Source organism: Pagrus pagrus, assembly GCF_965226575.1.
Source record: "Pagrus pagrus genome assembly, chromosome: 3".
Lineage (NCBI taxonomy): Eukaryota > Metazoa > Chordata > Actinopteri > Spariformes > Sparidae > Pagrus > Pagrus pagrus.
Window position 1 is genome coordinate 28,764,831 of NC_140187.1, and position 16,477 is coordinate 28,781,307.

A 16,477-nucleotide genomic window follows, 5' to 3' on the forward strand; every position below is an offset into this window, starting at 1 on the left:
TATTTCATATATTATCACACGGTTTAACAGATGCATTGTGCTGCTGTTGATGATTGTATAGATGAACACTGTGCTCTCTCTGGTGGGTACTGACTCCGTGCAGCTCTGTCGCTCTTCCCGGCGCAGCGCTGTCTGTTGCTGAGCAGGCAGTGACCTCACGGCGCCATATTAAAATGCTCCCTCCTCTTTGCCTGTGAGATCGTAGCTTAGCAGCAGCAGCTAGCCGCCAGTCTGCTTTTTTACATCCACAAGGCTGACAGAGGGCAACGACGTGATGGAAATTGACTCGCTGCAAGAGGCGCTCAGAGGTCACTTCAGTTTGTTTCGATAGTTTATGTGTTAATTAAGACCACGTGCTATTCGTGCGCTTCCGTAAGCGTTGTATTATAAAAAAATAAACGGATTGCAGCTCACAGGCTAATGTCGCTAGCTAGCTAGCGGCTACTCCGAACTAGCTAACGCTAACATTACAAGCGTTTTCACGGAAATGGTTAGCTGTGTGTCCAATTCATTAGCCGGGCAAGAAAGCTAACTAAAAGACGGTGCTCATTTCGTCCGTATTTTCGAACTTAGATATATTGTACCTCAGTATTTGTCAACTTGCTGACAGATATTTTTGGCTGAGATGAAGTAACTGGCCGGTGTCACCGGCTACTGGTAGACGACTGTGTGCCGGCTACGCTCTTGCGGCTAACTTAACATGCTAACCAGTGCGCTGAACTTTAGCTAGTTATACCTAGCAAGCGACCTAGCTAGATAGATAGCATCCGCTAGCCCGCTAACGCTACGTTATGTAAATAGCTAACGTTAATTAGACAAAAGTGTCGGCAGAGACCTGCTAACAAGCCTCGTTTAGTTGGCTAAAGTAGGTTGTCACTGCAGGTAGCGAAATCACACCTGCTCTGTAACAGTTAGCTCATCAAAACTGTAGGTTAAGTTGGGTTGAATCAAAGCCTGTTCATGTGAACAGGCTAGTACATAACGTACTGTCACTGTATGTTTGTTCACCCCGTGGTTTATTTTGTCTCCACAGATTTCGACAAGAAAGCAAAAAAGGAGCCATGTCCTCTGCTGGAACAGTTTCTATGTCATATTGCCAAGACTGGAGAGACCATGTAAGTGAACATTGCAGGCCTGATAAATTCCCCTTACATCACATACAAAGACACACTTTGTTGTGTCTGTAATGATGTTTCTAAACAGACTGTAATTGTATCCAAACCGTTTGTACATGAGCAGTGAATAAATCATTGTATGCAGACTTTAGAGTATTTTTCCTGGGCTTGTTGTGCAACTGTCATGTAAGTGTAAGTGTATTTTCCTGTGAAACCATAGCTTGTGCAACATCCACTCATAGTATGTTTGACTAATTTAGCCGGTTTTTCCTGTATTTTAATGTGTTACGTTAAAAGTGCCGAGCCTTATTCTTCCTGTCATTTTCCCTCCAGGGTTCAATGGTCTCAATTTAAGAACTACTTCCTGTTTAAATTGGAGAAGGTGATGGATGACTTCAGAGCCTCGGCGCCCGAACAAAGAGGTCCTGCGAATCCCAACGTGGAGTCGATCCCATTTGAAGACATGAAGGAGAGAATCCTGAAGATTGTGAAGGGGTACAATGGGTAGGTGCTGATGCAGTACACTTCTCTGTGATGCCACTTTTACACCGTAACGGGCGTGTGCATGCAGCTTTTTTTAATCACTGCTAAACCCGCTAATAATCTGCAATTATCCTCTTCACTGTGTAGTGCACTATATTTACCCCATTTTCTCTGATTGTTAAAATTCATGATGTTTAATTTATGCCCTACATAGTGCCCTCAGAAGTCCACAATGGATCCACTAACAATCCATTAATGCAATGCGTCACATGTTAGTGTCACAAATCTCAATTACTTAAGCTCACTGTAAGCTATTGTACTGAGTGTCTATTGAATAGGAAAGTAGGATTGGACTTTTAGGACACTTAATAATAGAGGTCTTCATGCGTCCCAAATGTTGGGCTTTGTCGAAACAGATTGTGGAACCTGGATATGATGCACATAAACTGAATGTCAAATAAATATACCCGATCTTGACAACAGTCAGACACGGTTTGAAATGAAGGCGACAAAAAATGTGCTAATATAGTACACTTCTCTGTGATAGCACTTTTACAACGAAACATTTGCACGTATATATCTTTTTTTAATCCTGGGTAAACCCGCTAATAATCTGCAGTTAACTCCTTTCACATTGCCAGTGGACGCGTGTGCCTTTCTGTTTTTCTTCCCCTTGTATGTCCCATTCGTCATCACTGACGCGCCGTAAAAACAGGGAACAGTGGAGAGCAGCAGATCATAAACCTTATCAGAGTATATCCAGAAGACATTAAGCTTGTTTTGAAACGTCTTGATAATATTCTGAATTAGACACGTTGTTTTTTCTAGAGCTGATAATGGAAGTTGCTAATGAGTGAGACAAATAGCTTCTTTCTGATCTCTGAGGAGAGTTGCACATGTGCAGTACCGATCATGCGGCCACATACAACGCTTACTTTTTAAAAATATCTTTAACTTCAGCTCGTCTTTCAAATTCAGTGCAGACTGAACAATGTTCAGTGCTGCTTGACAGAGACGGCTGGAAAGATATTAGCTGAACGTGATGAATACCCGTGACTACTGCAGGGTCAGCTGACCCGGGAGTGAATCCTGATTGTACACATTCACATTGCATACAAAAGCCAGATGTTGGCGAGTGTAGCTGGGTTTTTTGGCCAGCATGAAAGTGGTATGACGTTGATAGTGACAGGCTGAGTAGATGAGACGAGAAGCCAGATTGAGCAAATCATTTTCCCCATGATCAGCTCACACCATTGATAGGTGAAGTCTAGCTTCCTCTGTTTGTAACACAGATGTTTGTAGTCTACGTAGTTTAAAAAAAAAAGTTCCTTATGTGTTAGGACTGTAAGATGCTGTAGTGATGCTGATTTGATCATTTTTACACAGTAGCACCACGTCTTGAAGCTATTCATTGTGTCCCAAATTGTGTGGCAGTGTCATTCTGTTGAATACATACATACGGTGGAGTAATGTACTTTTTTCTGTGTGTCGGAAAGAGCAGGGATGTCTCTGAAATGATCCTCTTCACTATGTAGTGCAGTGAGTGTCAGAATATGATGTTTAATTTATGCCCTACATAGTGCCCTCAGAAGTCCACAATGGATCCACTAACAATCCATTAATGCAATGCGTCACATGTTAGTGTCACAAATCTCAATTACTTAAGCTCACTGTAAGCTATTGTACTGAGTGTCTATTGAATAGGTAAGTAGGATTGGACTTTTAGGACACTTAATAATAGAGGTCTTCAAGCGTCCCAAATGTTGGGCTTTATCAAAACAGATTGTGGAACCTGGATATGATGCACATAAACTGAATGTCAAATAAATATACCCGCTCCAAAAAGGACCTGACAACAGTCAGACACGGTTCGAAATGAAGGCGACAAAAAAATGTGTGCAATTCAAACAGACCAGAATGGAAAGAGAACACCAACACTAACAGCAGCAGCACGGTGTGTCAGTAATTATGAGCAATGAAGAGCTCGCCCAAAGTGAGGAATGTTACTTTTCTTTTTTCAATGCTGTTGGTTGGACAGAACGAGACACATGAAGATGCTGTTTTGGGCTCTGGGAGTTTGGGTAATATGTTGGATATACGTTTATATTAAAAATATACTCCCTTTCTAGTGATGTTGATGCACAAGTTGGCTGCTACTGTGATTTCTCCCCCAGGCACCCTGAGTACTTACCAAATTCACCAAATAAAAGGATGAATCAAAATGTTTGGGGAAAAAAGACCCAAATGACACATTTTCTATTTGGTGGATATTGAATCTTTTGTTTTTGTCTTTCTCAATTGTAGAATTCCGTTTACGATCCAGCGCTTGTGTGAGCTGCTCACAGAACCCAAGAGGAACTACACAGGAACAGATAAGTTTCTCCGGGGGGTGGAGAAGGTACGTCCTCAGCAGTTTGACTGTTTTCCATCCATTGTTAATCTGCTGACTCCTGCGTTTACTCATTTGGGAATTTTTGTTTCCTTGTAGAATGTAATGGTGGTCAGCTGTGTCCACCCGACCTCAGAGTAAGTGTCATTTTTATTACAATAATTAGATATTAAGTTAATATGAAGTTAACTGTATTACGAGTTTTGTTTTTCTGAACTTGCTTGTGCAGGAAAAATGGATGCAGCGCTGTGAACAGAATGAATGGAGTGATGCTTCCTGGGAACACATCTGCTTTTACAGAGAGGTTGAGTTTGGGACAGATGAAGTCCTTTATCCTGAAGTCACATAAGTTATATTAAACAAGCTCATAATGGTCATTGTTATAATATATTCTGTTGTCCATTCCTTTTCTTTTTGTGGCTTTTTATCAGGAAAGTGAACGGTCCTGGAACTCCTCGACCGCTGAACCGACCGAAGGTGTCTCTGGCCAACTCACTAGCAGCTAACGGCCTGCCCGACAGCACAGACAACAAAGACCTCAACACAGAGCAGGAAGACGACGACAAAGACTCGAGGTATGTCAGAAGCTATAACGCACCAGAAACTCTGTCCTCCGTGTTGAACGTGGACTCGCTGGAAACTTTCATCTTTATCCCCCGTTTCTTCTTTGTTTGTCAGCGAGGTGTCGGCGTCGGGAGGTTCCCTTGGGAGCTCGCTGAAGAACAAACACCCAGACGCAGAAGAGGACATGGAAGCCGAGCAGCAGGAGGTGAAGAGACTTAAGTTCAGCAAGGACGAGGAGGACGACGAAGATGAGGAGGATGACGAGGAAGAGCAGGAGGTGGACACACTGAGGCCTTCGCATGCCACCTGCCTCTCAAAAGAGGCAGAAGCCATGGTCCAGGAGGAAGAGGAAGAGGAGAAGGTCGAGTACAGCAAGGAGAATGAAGCCTCCAGCAGTGCTGCTGCCACTGAAGACCAAGGTAGAGTTTATTTGTGGAAATGTATTTTAGGCTGTTCAGGCTACACATGGAAAAGAGTTTGGTAGGGGAGATAATATAAACGGGCTTTAATGTGTGCGTACTGAACTCAGTCACCTGTTTATTAGGTGCACCAAGAGGTTTCAGTTGGTGTTGCTGTATAATTGTATTGCTTCACAGTATTGCTGTTATTTTGCCCACCCTGTTTGTGTTATAGGCTAAATAACAGACACCTCGCTGTAACTTAATACAGTTCACAGCAAAACAAACTGCAGCCTCCTAAATGACCATAAAGTTGAATCACTACTCCTCAAAAACAGTTCCAGCCCAAATTAAACAGTATTACCTTCATGAAGTCAGGATTTATTGCAGGCCTAACAATAAACTCGTGGTGAAAATATGAGACTGGTATGTCAGTGGTGTCCAACATTTCATCTGAAAATCAGATCTGCGTAATTAGATTTTTCAGTGGCTCAGACGCTCTCTAATTATTTTCCAAGTTTGTAAACATGCATCAAAACAAGGGAGAACCACTGAAGGGACCGGCGCTTCAGCAGCAGTACTTCAGCTTGTTTGCGGCGAGTTTCAAGGAAAATGTGTTGGACTGCAGGTCTATCATCTGACAGTGTGTTACAGCTCATTACCAGCTGGGCTGAAAAATAGTTTATTATATCGAAAAGATCATTAATGTCTTTTTCTGCACTTGGATAGGTATATTAGTCTTAACAGTTTACCAGAAAGCTGGATAACTCTCACTACTTTAGTCTGAATCAGTCGACAAGTTGTGACTTTATAACTCTGTCAGACTGTTATATGGTGATGTTACATATGGACAAAATTCCTGGCTAAGATTTGGCTGTCACCTAAAATTTCACACACTCGGCTGCAGTTTAGGACGGACTCATTCCAGCCAGTGTTTTAACATACGTATGTATGTATGCTTAAGTTCACAGAGAATTGTATCTGTCAAAACAAGCACACGCTCAGCTGTGACTGTGGTTCTCTCTCCTAATGTGAGAAAATGTTGAAAATAAAAATCAGTTCATCAGGCTTAAAGTATTACTCATGGCATCTGTGTCAGGTGGACATATGGATGGTTGATGGCAAGCACTTTATTTGCATTCACACTGATATGGTCGATCAGTTGCAGGTGTGAACCAGGTTGTGTCAAAATGAAGGTCAGCTAGCCAGATTGAGAAAACTATCATGTGAGAGCATGATTACTCATGATTCTGTAGTATCCTTGTGATATTCTCGATTTCAAATACTGCACAGTCATGTAAATTTAATCCAGCTTCTCTGCAGTAATAAAAGGAAACATTGAATCCATTTTATAAACTTATCCGTGAGCGGATGTGACAAGTTCTGTTGAATGACAAATTAAGTAGTGAAGGCAAGCAAACCTTTCATTCATCTGTCTGAAACTGAAAGATTTGGGTCATCTTGTAGTCTGAAGAGGGTTCTTATACTCTGCTGCGTGTGTTAAAACCCCTGTTTCTACTTGTTCACCACAGAACCAACGAGCAGCACCCAGACCGAGGCGTGCGCAGGCTCAGGTCAGGAGGTCGAGCAGGCCGAGAGGGAGGTGCCATGTGGCTCCCAGGAGGAGGGCAGTGACATGGATCAAACAGAGCAGCAGGCACCCGCAGGCGTCCTGGAGAGCCCCGAGACCAGCAGGGACAGTGAGGAGAGCAACAGTGACCCAGTCAGCAGCAGCAGTAGCAGCAGCGGTAGCAGCTGTAGCATAGAGGAGAGTGCAGAAGCAGCCAGAGAAGACGTAGCTCTCACTCCCTCCAGCAGTACGACTGAAGCTCCTACAGAGGGCGCCATGGATAGTGCCACCTTGAACACTGGGACCACTGAGGAGCCCATGGAGCAGGACTAGACTGAAGGCCCCGTTGCAGCCATGTGTGACCATAAACCAGCTTGTCCTTGAATCCAGCTTGACTGTCACTGGGAATGAGGATAACTGCACCTCGTACACAAGACGAACGCCTCGTCCCGCTTTTGGACACTCCTCCAAAATGGCTACCTGGCATTGATGTGGGCATACAAATAAATTTTCATTTGAATTTTTTTTTTTTCTTTTTAACTGGAATATTTTATTGCTCTTGTTATCCTCTGTTTTTAAGTTTCCCTTCAAAGGGGTTGGTTTCAGCTGCCTTGAGATTCCAGGCTGGATTTCTTCTCTTTTTTTGTAGGCAACGGGGTTGTTCAGATGCCGGGGTGGTCTGGGTCTTTTCTTACGCCACTCACTCCAACCATTGGATGTTGTGACAAGATTGGTAGTCTACGTTTTGTACCCTTTAAGCCCAGTGTACCACACTACCAGGGTCAGAACAGAGCCATACCAGCCCCTCATTATTTATGAAATGATATGAGCTGCCGCCACCATTTCTGTACCTGACCGAAGCTCATGTAAAAATGTTCTTTAGTCCGGCAATCAGACGTAACACCCCACCACCACCACCACGTTGTTACTCCACCAAGCTCTACCTGGCTGTTGAGAACATGCATCGTTTTAAAATTGATTTCTCCGTCTTCTTGAGATGGGAGGCGATTTTCTTTCCATTGTGTCCTTACATTATTTTAACCATATTTTTTTTGCAATGATACACTACCAATCCCACTGAACAATACTATGACATGCTACCTTGTAGAGGAGTCTTCTGTAAAATGATATATTTTGGATGCATAAAAAAACCACCATAATTTATATGATCATTTCAATTCAATGAGTTATTTTGGAGTATGTTTTTGTTTCGTCTGCCAGTTGTAGTTTCCAAAACCAGCTGTAAGTACAAAGATGACTTCCGCTTTCTTTGTATCGTGATGTCACCATGTTGTCTCACCGACCGATATCCAGAGCAGTTTCTGGTTCCAGTTCTACACCTGTTTCTGCAGCTGTACTTTTTGATATTTAGAATTTTAAATTTCTGTAAAGTAGATTTTTGTAGATTGTAATACAGTATGTGTTCACTGCCTTTGTGAAACCATATATTATTGTATAATTTCTGTGTATACTCTGAATGCATTTGCTTTCAGTGCGGTATTCAGAAACAGCAATAAATGTTAACATTTTTATGTGTGGCGGTCTTGACTACTTTCACACAGCAGCACCTCATTCTGTTCACGTATTCCTTGTTAGAGCAGGAAACACAGCTGTAATTAATAACTTGTAATTATGGTTTTATTCCATCTCACGTTTGACGGTCCCATTACAGTTTATGCTGCCTTGAAACTGTGATATTAACACAATAGATCTGTTAATGTCTCTGTGTGTGTGTGAATGAGAACAATATGCAGACAGGTTTCAGAGGAAAATGTGTCAGAATTACACATTAAGCAAGTAGCAAATTGCATTTTAAATTTAGGAAGATATTTTAAAACATCCTGATGGTGATGAAAGAATTTTGCATACAGACTGAAGTTGATCACATATTCAAGAGTGCCATCATCTGGATTATCATACTAACGGACCATATCTATATGGCTAAGAGTAGACAGAGTGAAAAAATAGCCAAGATATTGTATCAATACTGTATTCAAGATTTAACAGGATAAATGTTGTGTAAATGTTTCATTTCTTTAGTTACACCTGTGCTTTTCCTGCTACGATGAGTCAAAATGTCTGCCATGAAAAAGACATTGAGGAACTCCCTTTTTTCCTTTGGCCCCAGCCTTTCAACCACAACACAAACCTCTGCTCTGTACCAGTTCTGTACTGCATACTAATTGTTAACGTACGTACCAGTGTACTTACTGCATTCACAAGAAACGCAGTAAGTGTTTAACAGACTGCAGCTTCAGAACACTCCTGCCAATTAACAAATCTCAGAAGAAAAAGCAAAGTGTTTTTAGAAAAATGCAACACCTACTTTGTGTTTTCCAAGAGTTTTGTCAAGCTGTCAGTATGTTAATGTCGTCTGGAATTGTGACGGTGAAAATACTGTGGACTTGTTAATTGCAGCCTGAGTGTGTGTCGGTCTCTGATTAGTCGGCTCTACGGTGTCTGGGTCCTGAGCAGCACGAACATTTTAACACATTTTGGCATGTCATAGCTGGAATAGCAAAGGTGTACCGAATAACAGAAGGTGACAATAACCAAATAATGAAATGAAGTCAATATGAATGTTTACACCTGTGGTTGACAAGTTATTGTGCCATATTAATCCTCATGCACTTCTATTAGTTTTGGTGTCAGTAAGCACATTATTTCCTCTGGTAGGAGCACAGCCACATGAAAAGGTCGTGCAGTGAAATGTTGTTTAACACAGGCATTAATTATGTATATTTAAAAAGAAAAACATAATCTGTGGGTAGGATTTAGTCTCTGACCAAGTATAGAACCCATCAGCACCACTCTTGTCCTCCATGTCACATATCGGAGGGGAAATGAAGCCTGATTTGAAAATGATGACTGGCCTGTTTGACGAAGTAGATTTTCAGGATACAGTGAAACAACACAACATGTGTCCGGCAAACTTCTTCTGTAGAAGCTCACCATCTGTTCTGGGCCTTCGATCATCATCAGAATATACAGGCGGGCGAACCTTTGCCTGTTAAATAAAGACGGCTTTTCATGTCAATTTGTTCAGCAAAGCTCTGAGACGTGTTCCTGTGGGGTCATTTCACAATATGGTCCATCTCTGCCCTCTTTTCACTGCTGAAATTTGCCCGGGCTCCCCGAGGAAATAAAGCTGCATTCATCCATGCGGCACTGTTTAAACGGCGGGGCTTTTAAGGCTGGTCTCCAGGGAAACAAATGCCAGGTCAGGAGGGATATTAAAAGCAGCTTGACACCGAATGATATTTAATCTGACCCCTCGGTAGCTTTCTGAATGGCAGATGATATGGACAGGAGGGACGGCTTAAAGGTTTCACAGACTTCAGTCTTTTTTAGTCTGGTCTGCAAAAACTGTCCAGTTGTCTTGTTTACTGAATCTCAGTTCCTCCTCAGTTTGTGTGTCAGACTTCGCTTCAGGCCCCCAACTGATATCTTTGCTTTCTTCTGTATCTGCAGGCGTGGGGAGCAGGACTCTATTAGCAGGGGATAAAACTTTAGAAAGGTAAATACACAAGCTTGCAATGAGAAAAGCTGCCAGTGGGTTACCCGAGAAGCAAAAAAAAAAATCAAATTAAATTGAAAATGAAAGAAAACACACTGCAGGGCTGTGTCTGAGGAGCGCAGCAGCATCGCTTCCAGTCTTTTAGACTCATTTAAGACACTCTGGATGCTGCTTTTTGCTCACATTTCTCTTTAAACCCCGACAGTCCAACTCCAGTAAATTGCCTCTAATTATAAAGGTGATGGCTGAGGTCAAGCCTTTGATCAAACTGCTCCCTGAAATAACTATGAAATTAAACTTCCTCATTTCACTCCTGACCCTCCTTGAAGCCCCCTCATGGACCACTGGGGGCCTCTGGACTGCTCTTAAAACCCACCGGGCTTCTGTTCACAGTCACATTAGAGTTTCATGCTTCACCAGCCGCCTCAAGAGAAGAACTTTTTAAATGGATCTGTGGTCAGCAGCGGGGCGTACCGAATCAAACTAATTGTCACGTTGAGGGGGAAGCGCTTTGGCGTCGGACACACTCGCTGACAGGATTAAAAGAAGAAATTACATTGAGTCTTAAGAAAAGTCATCATAACAGGAGTCACTCTTTTAGTTCAAGTGCATCGCTTGTGAGATTGGAGCATATTAAGCGGTTCAACAGGATTCAAAGTTCACAGATGGAGCTGCAGCAGCACCACACGCAATCTCCGTGTAATCCAATAGAGGGTGATGTTTAGTTTCCTCAGCCTGCCCTGAAATCAGAATGCAGACCCAGTCCTCCTCCTCCCCCTCCCCCTCCCCCTCCTGCTGCTGCTGCTGGTGAATGCAGGCTGTGACACATTCAGTATGCCTCCTCACTGCCTTGAATCGCCTGAAAAAGCACACGCAGACATCATGACCTCCTTCCACTCTCTCCAGCGCTGTCCGCACGGTGAACCCTCGCCTGCCTAATTTTGTTTTCTCCGGCAGAGCACCCCTGCCCGTGAATGAATATGAGGGGGCTTAACCATCTTTTTTCTCCTTCTTGTCCAAATGCCAGGTAGAGTGTCGGTTTCTGGCTCAACCTGAGACACATTTTATCACGCCTCTTCAAAAGACCGCAGACGTCAGATCGACTCCCACGTGTCTCGTTTCTCAGGGGAGAAAAACAGCTTTTATCAGAATGATCTAGAATACACTGCTTTTTAATTGCAAGCTTCTTATTATGTGGTGAATCCCAGATACGCCCTTTTTTTGTAAGGGAAAATAAAGGTGTGACACCGGTTTTCTCTGCGTTGCCTCGTATGTTTGTTGTCTCTGTCGGAGGCTCGAGCACGCCCAGGATCAGGCGGCGGTCGGCGTCAATGTCAAGCTTCATTATTTGGCGCGCGGCGGGGTCAAACATTCTGAACTGCTCTGACAAAAAAGGCAAACACCGGCAGTGGGTGGGATGCTGTTCAACCCTGTTGGCAGACTCCAGCGTTTATTTTCCCCACACACTTCAAGAAGCGCACCTAAAAATGGAGTCAGCGGGGAGGCTCCGCCACAGGAGGCCTCCAGACAGACTTCACAAGCACTGCTTAGCAAAGTGGGCGCAGTGAGAAATACTATCTCGTGTTTGGATGTGGTCAGCAGGAAGAAAAAAGCCTGATGTCCAGGTCCGAGGAGTGGATCGGCCTCAGGTGGCTGCTGCTTGGATTTCCACTTCTCTGTCAGAGTGGCATCATCGCACAGAACGAGAGACGGTAAGTGGAAGAGGTGCTTTGATTCAGCCGCTCCATCTGTGCCATCGCCCATCAGCGCCCTTCTTTGTGATCGGCTTCAAGTCCCCGTCAAAAGTGCCAAGTCGGGAGATTCTAAGACATTACATAAAGCGGTGGCATTTATGTCTGGCTGCTGGCTGTGAGCCTGGCTGGGGAAATCAGGTCGGTGTTAAAACGGTGTGTACACAGAGGAAGCGAGTGCGAGTGTGACTCCTACACAAGCACTTAACCTTATGTTTCCAAGACAGGCATCAGTCTCACAGACACGTACAACTATGACACAGTAAACAGGAAACAGGCAAGCGAAACATATCTCAGACAAGCTGGTGAGATATTCCAGCAACGTTCGGTTGAACCCTTAAAATGACCAGAGGGCCTGTTACCGATGGCCTGAGGTGTGTCATAGTCGATGTGCAGGTCAGAGAGGAGCTGTGGAGACAGGTCATAGGGCTTTATATGACAGAACACATGTTTCACTCTTCCAGTGCAACATCTTATACCTCTTGTGTGTAACACAACATCATCTTACATCTCTTGTGTGTAACACAACATCATGTAAGTGGAGCGACACAAAATGTTCCGATGACATATCAGAAAAATACTTCTGTAATCCTCTGACTTTCTCTCTAGTGCCACCGTGAGGTTTACATTCTTTTTAAACAACTATTAAATGTACTGTCATGATATTCATGTACTCCACAGGATGAATATTAATAACTCTGATGATCCCTTAAAGGGGAATTCCAGTATTTTGAAACATGGGCCTTTTCCTGTTTATCACCTCCTCATCGTTCTTCCTTCATCTGCCTCGCAGTCGCTACCCGATATATTGGTGAGTAAATGACTCACAGCATTTTGCCTCAGCCAGCTGTTTCTGGTTAAACAAAAGAAATTGTAGTCTCAAAAGAAAAAGGTCATTCTCTGTCTGAATCCTGATATTGACAGACACAGAATAAGAATCAGAGCCTGTCGGTGGCACAAACAAGCAATTTAAGTGGAATTTGATGGTTGAGGATTACATTGCAGCCAGTGCAGCCCGTGTTGCAACTTTTTGTACCTATGAGTCATCTACACACCAAGATATGTAAACAGAGACGCATCAGAATTCCCCTGTAAATTTCCTGTAGCACCATCATCAGGTCAAAAAGAGGTGCGAGCATGGCTGTAGACTCTGTTCTTGTTAAATGATAAAGGCTGATGTCATATTGATGACATAGCTCCTAAGGTCATAGTCAGCGACGATAATGTGTGCAGTACTCTCAGCACCAATAACAAGAATTTCTGTTTTGTTGTTGTTAAGTTGCAGGAAATTGTGTGACGCTGAGCTGTTTATGTCTCTAATGCATTCAGCTGGATATATTATGGTATGTTTTCCCCATTTCTATGATAGTGTTTTGCCTCATCTCAAACGACCTACTTCCAGCCCTCTATGAGCATAAATACTGTAGGTGTTCCAGGTCATTCAGTATCAGAAAATGCTAAATTTCTCAACATTTCTGATGCATAGGCAGTAACAAAATAAAATTGTATTCACTCACTAAAATATCCATCCAAGAACAGGAAACATTAGCAGTAATCATCAGGTTATGGCCTTCCTGCAACTTTACTACACTCTAATGAAGTACACTAATTGACTTCAGTCACCATGTCGGCAGCACAGGGCCCGTCTGCTCCCCCCCGCCCCCCTCAGCCACTCCGTCTAATGGCACTGAAGGGTCTGTTTACAGCAGCCTCATGCTTTTAGAGGCCATTTCCAGAGATGCGACCTGCTCTTCGCGCCAGGTTGTAAAAAGTGTGAATGGGAGACTAATAAAGGTGCAATTACAGCAATTGTGTGAGTGTGTGTGTGTGTGTGTGTGTGTGTGTGTGTGTGTGGTGATAACCCCGTTGAGTGTGATTGTATACATGCATCCTGCAGCTGAGGAGGTGGGCTGCTCAGATGCTTTATGATGATGATAATGGATTGTAAGGCCACACTGGAGAGGCACGGGGGAGAGTTTGTGTCTGAGCTGCCGCTACCTGTCCGTGGAAACACTGACATTATGGTGATTCTTCAGGTCCGTGGTTCGAGTGCGTCTGACAGCAGAGACGTAAATAAATAAGAAACCGACCGGGCTGGCGACTTGAACTCTTTACACTAAATACAATCAGCGCTTATTTATTTAAGCCCCCTCAAAACCGACCTAATGAAATCGACTCTTTTGAGATGAACACTTAAGTCGTATTGATTTACTTTCAGCTGGTGGGACATAAAGTTGAAATGTGGCCTGTGAGAACACGCCATGGATGGTTGAGAACCGCTGCCGTGGGACGCCAGAAAAATGGTGTGTCACGAGCGTAGTCCACAACCACAGTGCAGCCTTTGTCACATTTAAGGCTGCTTGTTTCATTCTAAATCAATAGGCAGGAAATAAGAGTCACTCACCGAGAGACCAGCATTTTATGGGTATTACTAGTGATACGTCATGGCACATACATTATAAATGAACAGGGAAGGTGGAGATGGTAAATATTAACAGGTTGACATCTAAGAATCAAGTGCTCCTAAATATGTGAACTCCAGCCTTACCTCATGCTCTCCAGGGGTATTAATAAATGCTAATGGTCAATAAAAGCTCCACCAGACTGCGCACGTACACACGCAACCAAATATACACACATTTATTGTCACTACAGTGTCTTTCTGGCACACACACATGCAGAACACGCACACACTCTGTCCTGTAATACTGTATAAATGTTAGAGGATAATGTTCGTTTTACCCAAATCACCAATGTTTCTTCATAACTACAGTGTGAGCACGTCTTTCTCTCAGCCACTAAGTCTTTCAATTACGGCTCGTATCACGCTGAGATTCTAATTCCTCACTCCAGCGGTTCTCTAAGTGGAGCCCTTCGGGGGGAATCCTTTGAAAATGAGGAACAGTTTAATTTTGCCATCATTTCATTTAGCACATCACATCGTTAACTCGCACTCTCAGATGTGCAGACTGAAAGTCAAATGCCAATATAATCCTTAGATTAGCCAAAAAGTTTGACATGGTCAGATGAATCATCCAGGGCTCTGGAAGGCTTACAGCTGTGTGTCTTCATAAACCTAGCCTTGGGCCATGAGGTGAAAATATCCAACAGCAAAGTTTGTTTTTGGCCGAGTCCAAGTTACTGCAGCTGAGTGATAAGGGATGGACTATTTTGCAGCCCCACTTAGTGAATTAGGCTGATTAAATTTGGGTATTTTATTTCATGTGACGAGACTGAAAGTCTAAAGGCTTGCTGACAGCAAGATGTTGCAATGTCCACTGTTACTACAACATAAAACTCTGAGATGGAGCCAACACCATGCAGACAATTGGTACTATAAATGCACCATCTTGTTTTTATGGAGCCAAAAGTGACCAGATGGTGAATTTGGGCATTGGTTTATGATTGGTTCTGACTGAAAACCCAAGGACACACCGTGGTAGCCACTTATCAATCACAAGGTAGCCACGCCCTAAAGCAGAACCCGCTTTAATCGGCTTTTTTTACACTAAATGGGACTATAATTTACAAAACGGACATCATCATGTATTAAAGAAGACTCAAAACAAGTGATTGAGATCATAAACTCATTAAGAAACTGTTTACAGAGGTCATTAAATAAGTGAGAAGTATGGTTATTTCCTCATAAGCTTACATACAATTGGACTTCTTTTTGAAACCAGTGGACAGGTTTAAAGCACTTCCATGTTGGCTATATATTTTGTATTTTATACAGTCAGTGTATATGTCTTGTTTATGTCCTCTTATGTCTTGGCGTTAAGAGCGTAGCTGGCGATTAGCCTAGCTTAGACATCAGCTAGCTTGGCTCTGTCCAAAGTTTAAAAATACGGCGACCAACACCTCTAAAGCTTACTAACTAGCATGTTTTATCTTCTTTCATGAAGCCTCTACATAAATAAACCCAGTAAAAATACGTTGTGGGTTCTACATCGAGTTACATGGTAATTTCTTGGCAGTCATCGCTAGTCTGCAAATCACCTCCTGACTCTAGCCACATAACCTTGAGTGGTTTCAAGCTCATCTTACTCTCGGCAACAAGCTGAACAGGCATATTTCTCAAGATGTCGAAAAAAGTGCATCCCCTGGAAGTATAAATGCAAAAGTTTTGCCTCAAGTTCCAAAGTAATGCTAATGGGACATTCAAATGGAGAGGTTTTACAATCTGGGGAGCATGTCTTTTAAATTTCATTACATTCTCACATTTTAATATGACCTTTTTCTGTGATATGACTGGGCTCTTAGTTACACCATCTCATGCAGCATGGTGCAGGTCACCACATAAGGTGCACTGCCAGGAAGTTCAACTGCCCATTTTAAAGGATCTGGAGGAATCATCATACCATGTTTCATAGCAATCTGACCAGTTAGTTGTCGAGCTATCCTGCTACAAACTAAATGTTTCAGTCTGATGATCCCTCCCATGCCCTTCCAGTAGACAAAAGGTGGTGAAGTGCCCTCTAATCACGACTTTCTGCGCGCTTTCTGCGCCACCTTTTTTTTTTTTTTTCCGCCCCTGCCCCTCAAACATCCTGAGTACACCACTGCCCTTAAATGACGGTACATCCTTTCATATGGTTTCAGGGGGAAAAAGTGTTGGCACTGATTTCCAGTGATACAGACAGATGGCAGGGCTGCTGCTTAGTGGTTTTTAGTTCTTACAACGGTGCTT

General features: G+C 43.1%; 1 protein-coding gene across 1 annotated transcript; it reads left to right on the plus strand.

Moving 5' to 3' along the window:
* Positions 1 to 167: 167 nt before the first annotated feature.
* ppp4r2b (protein phosphatase 4, regulatory subunit 2b) lies at positions 168 to 8,051 on the plus strand. Its single transcript, XM_084348190.1, has 9 exons — positions 168 to 308; positions 1,034 to 1,115; positions 1,449 to 1,619; positions 3,903 to 3,996; positions 4,087 to 4,124; positions 4,217 to 4,291; positions 4,419 to 4,562; positions 4,666 to 4,970; positions 6,482 to 8,051. Exons 1-9 carry the CDS (start codon positions 275 to 277, stop codon positions 6,850 to 6,852), a joined length of 1,314 nt encoding a protein of 437 aa, XP_084204316.1. The 5' UTR covers positions 168 to 274; the 3' UTR covers positions 6,853 to 8,051.
* The last annotated feature ends 8,426 nt before the right edge of the window (positions 8,052 to 16,477 follow it).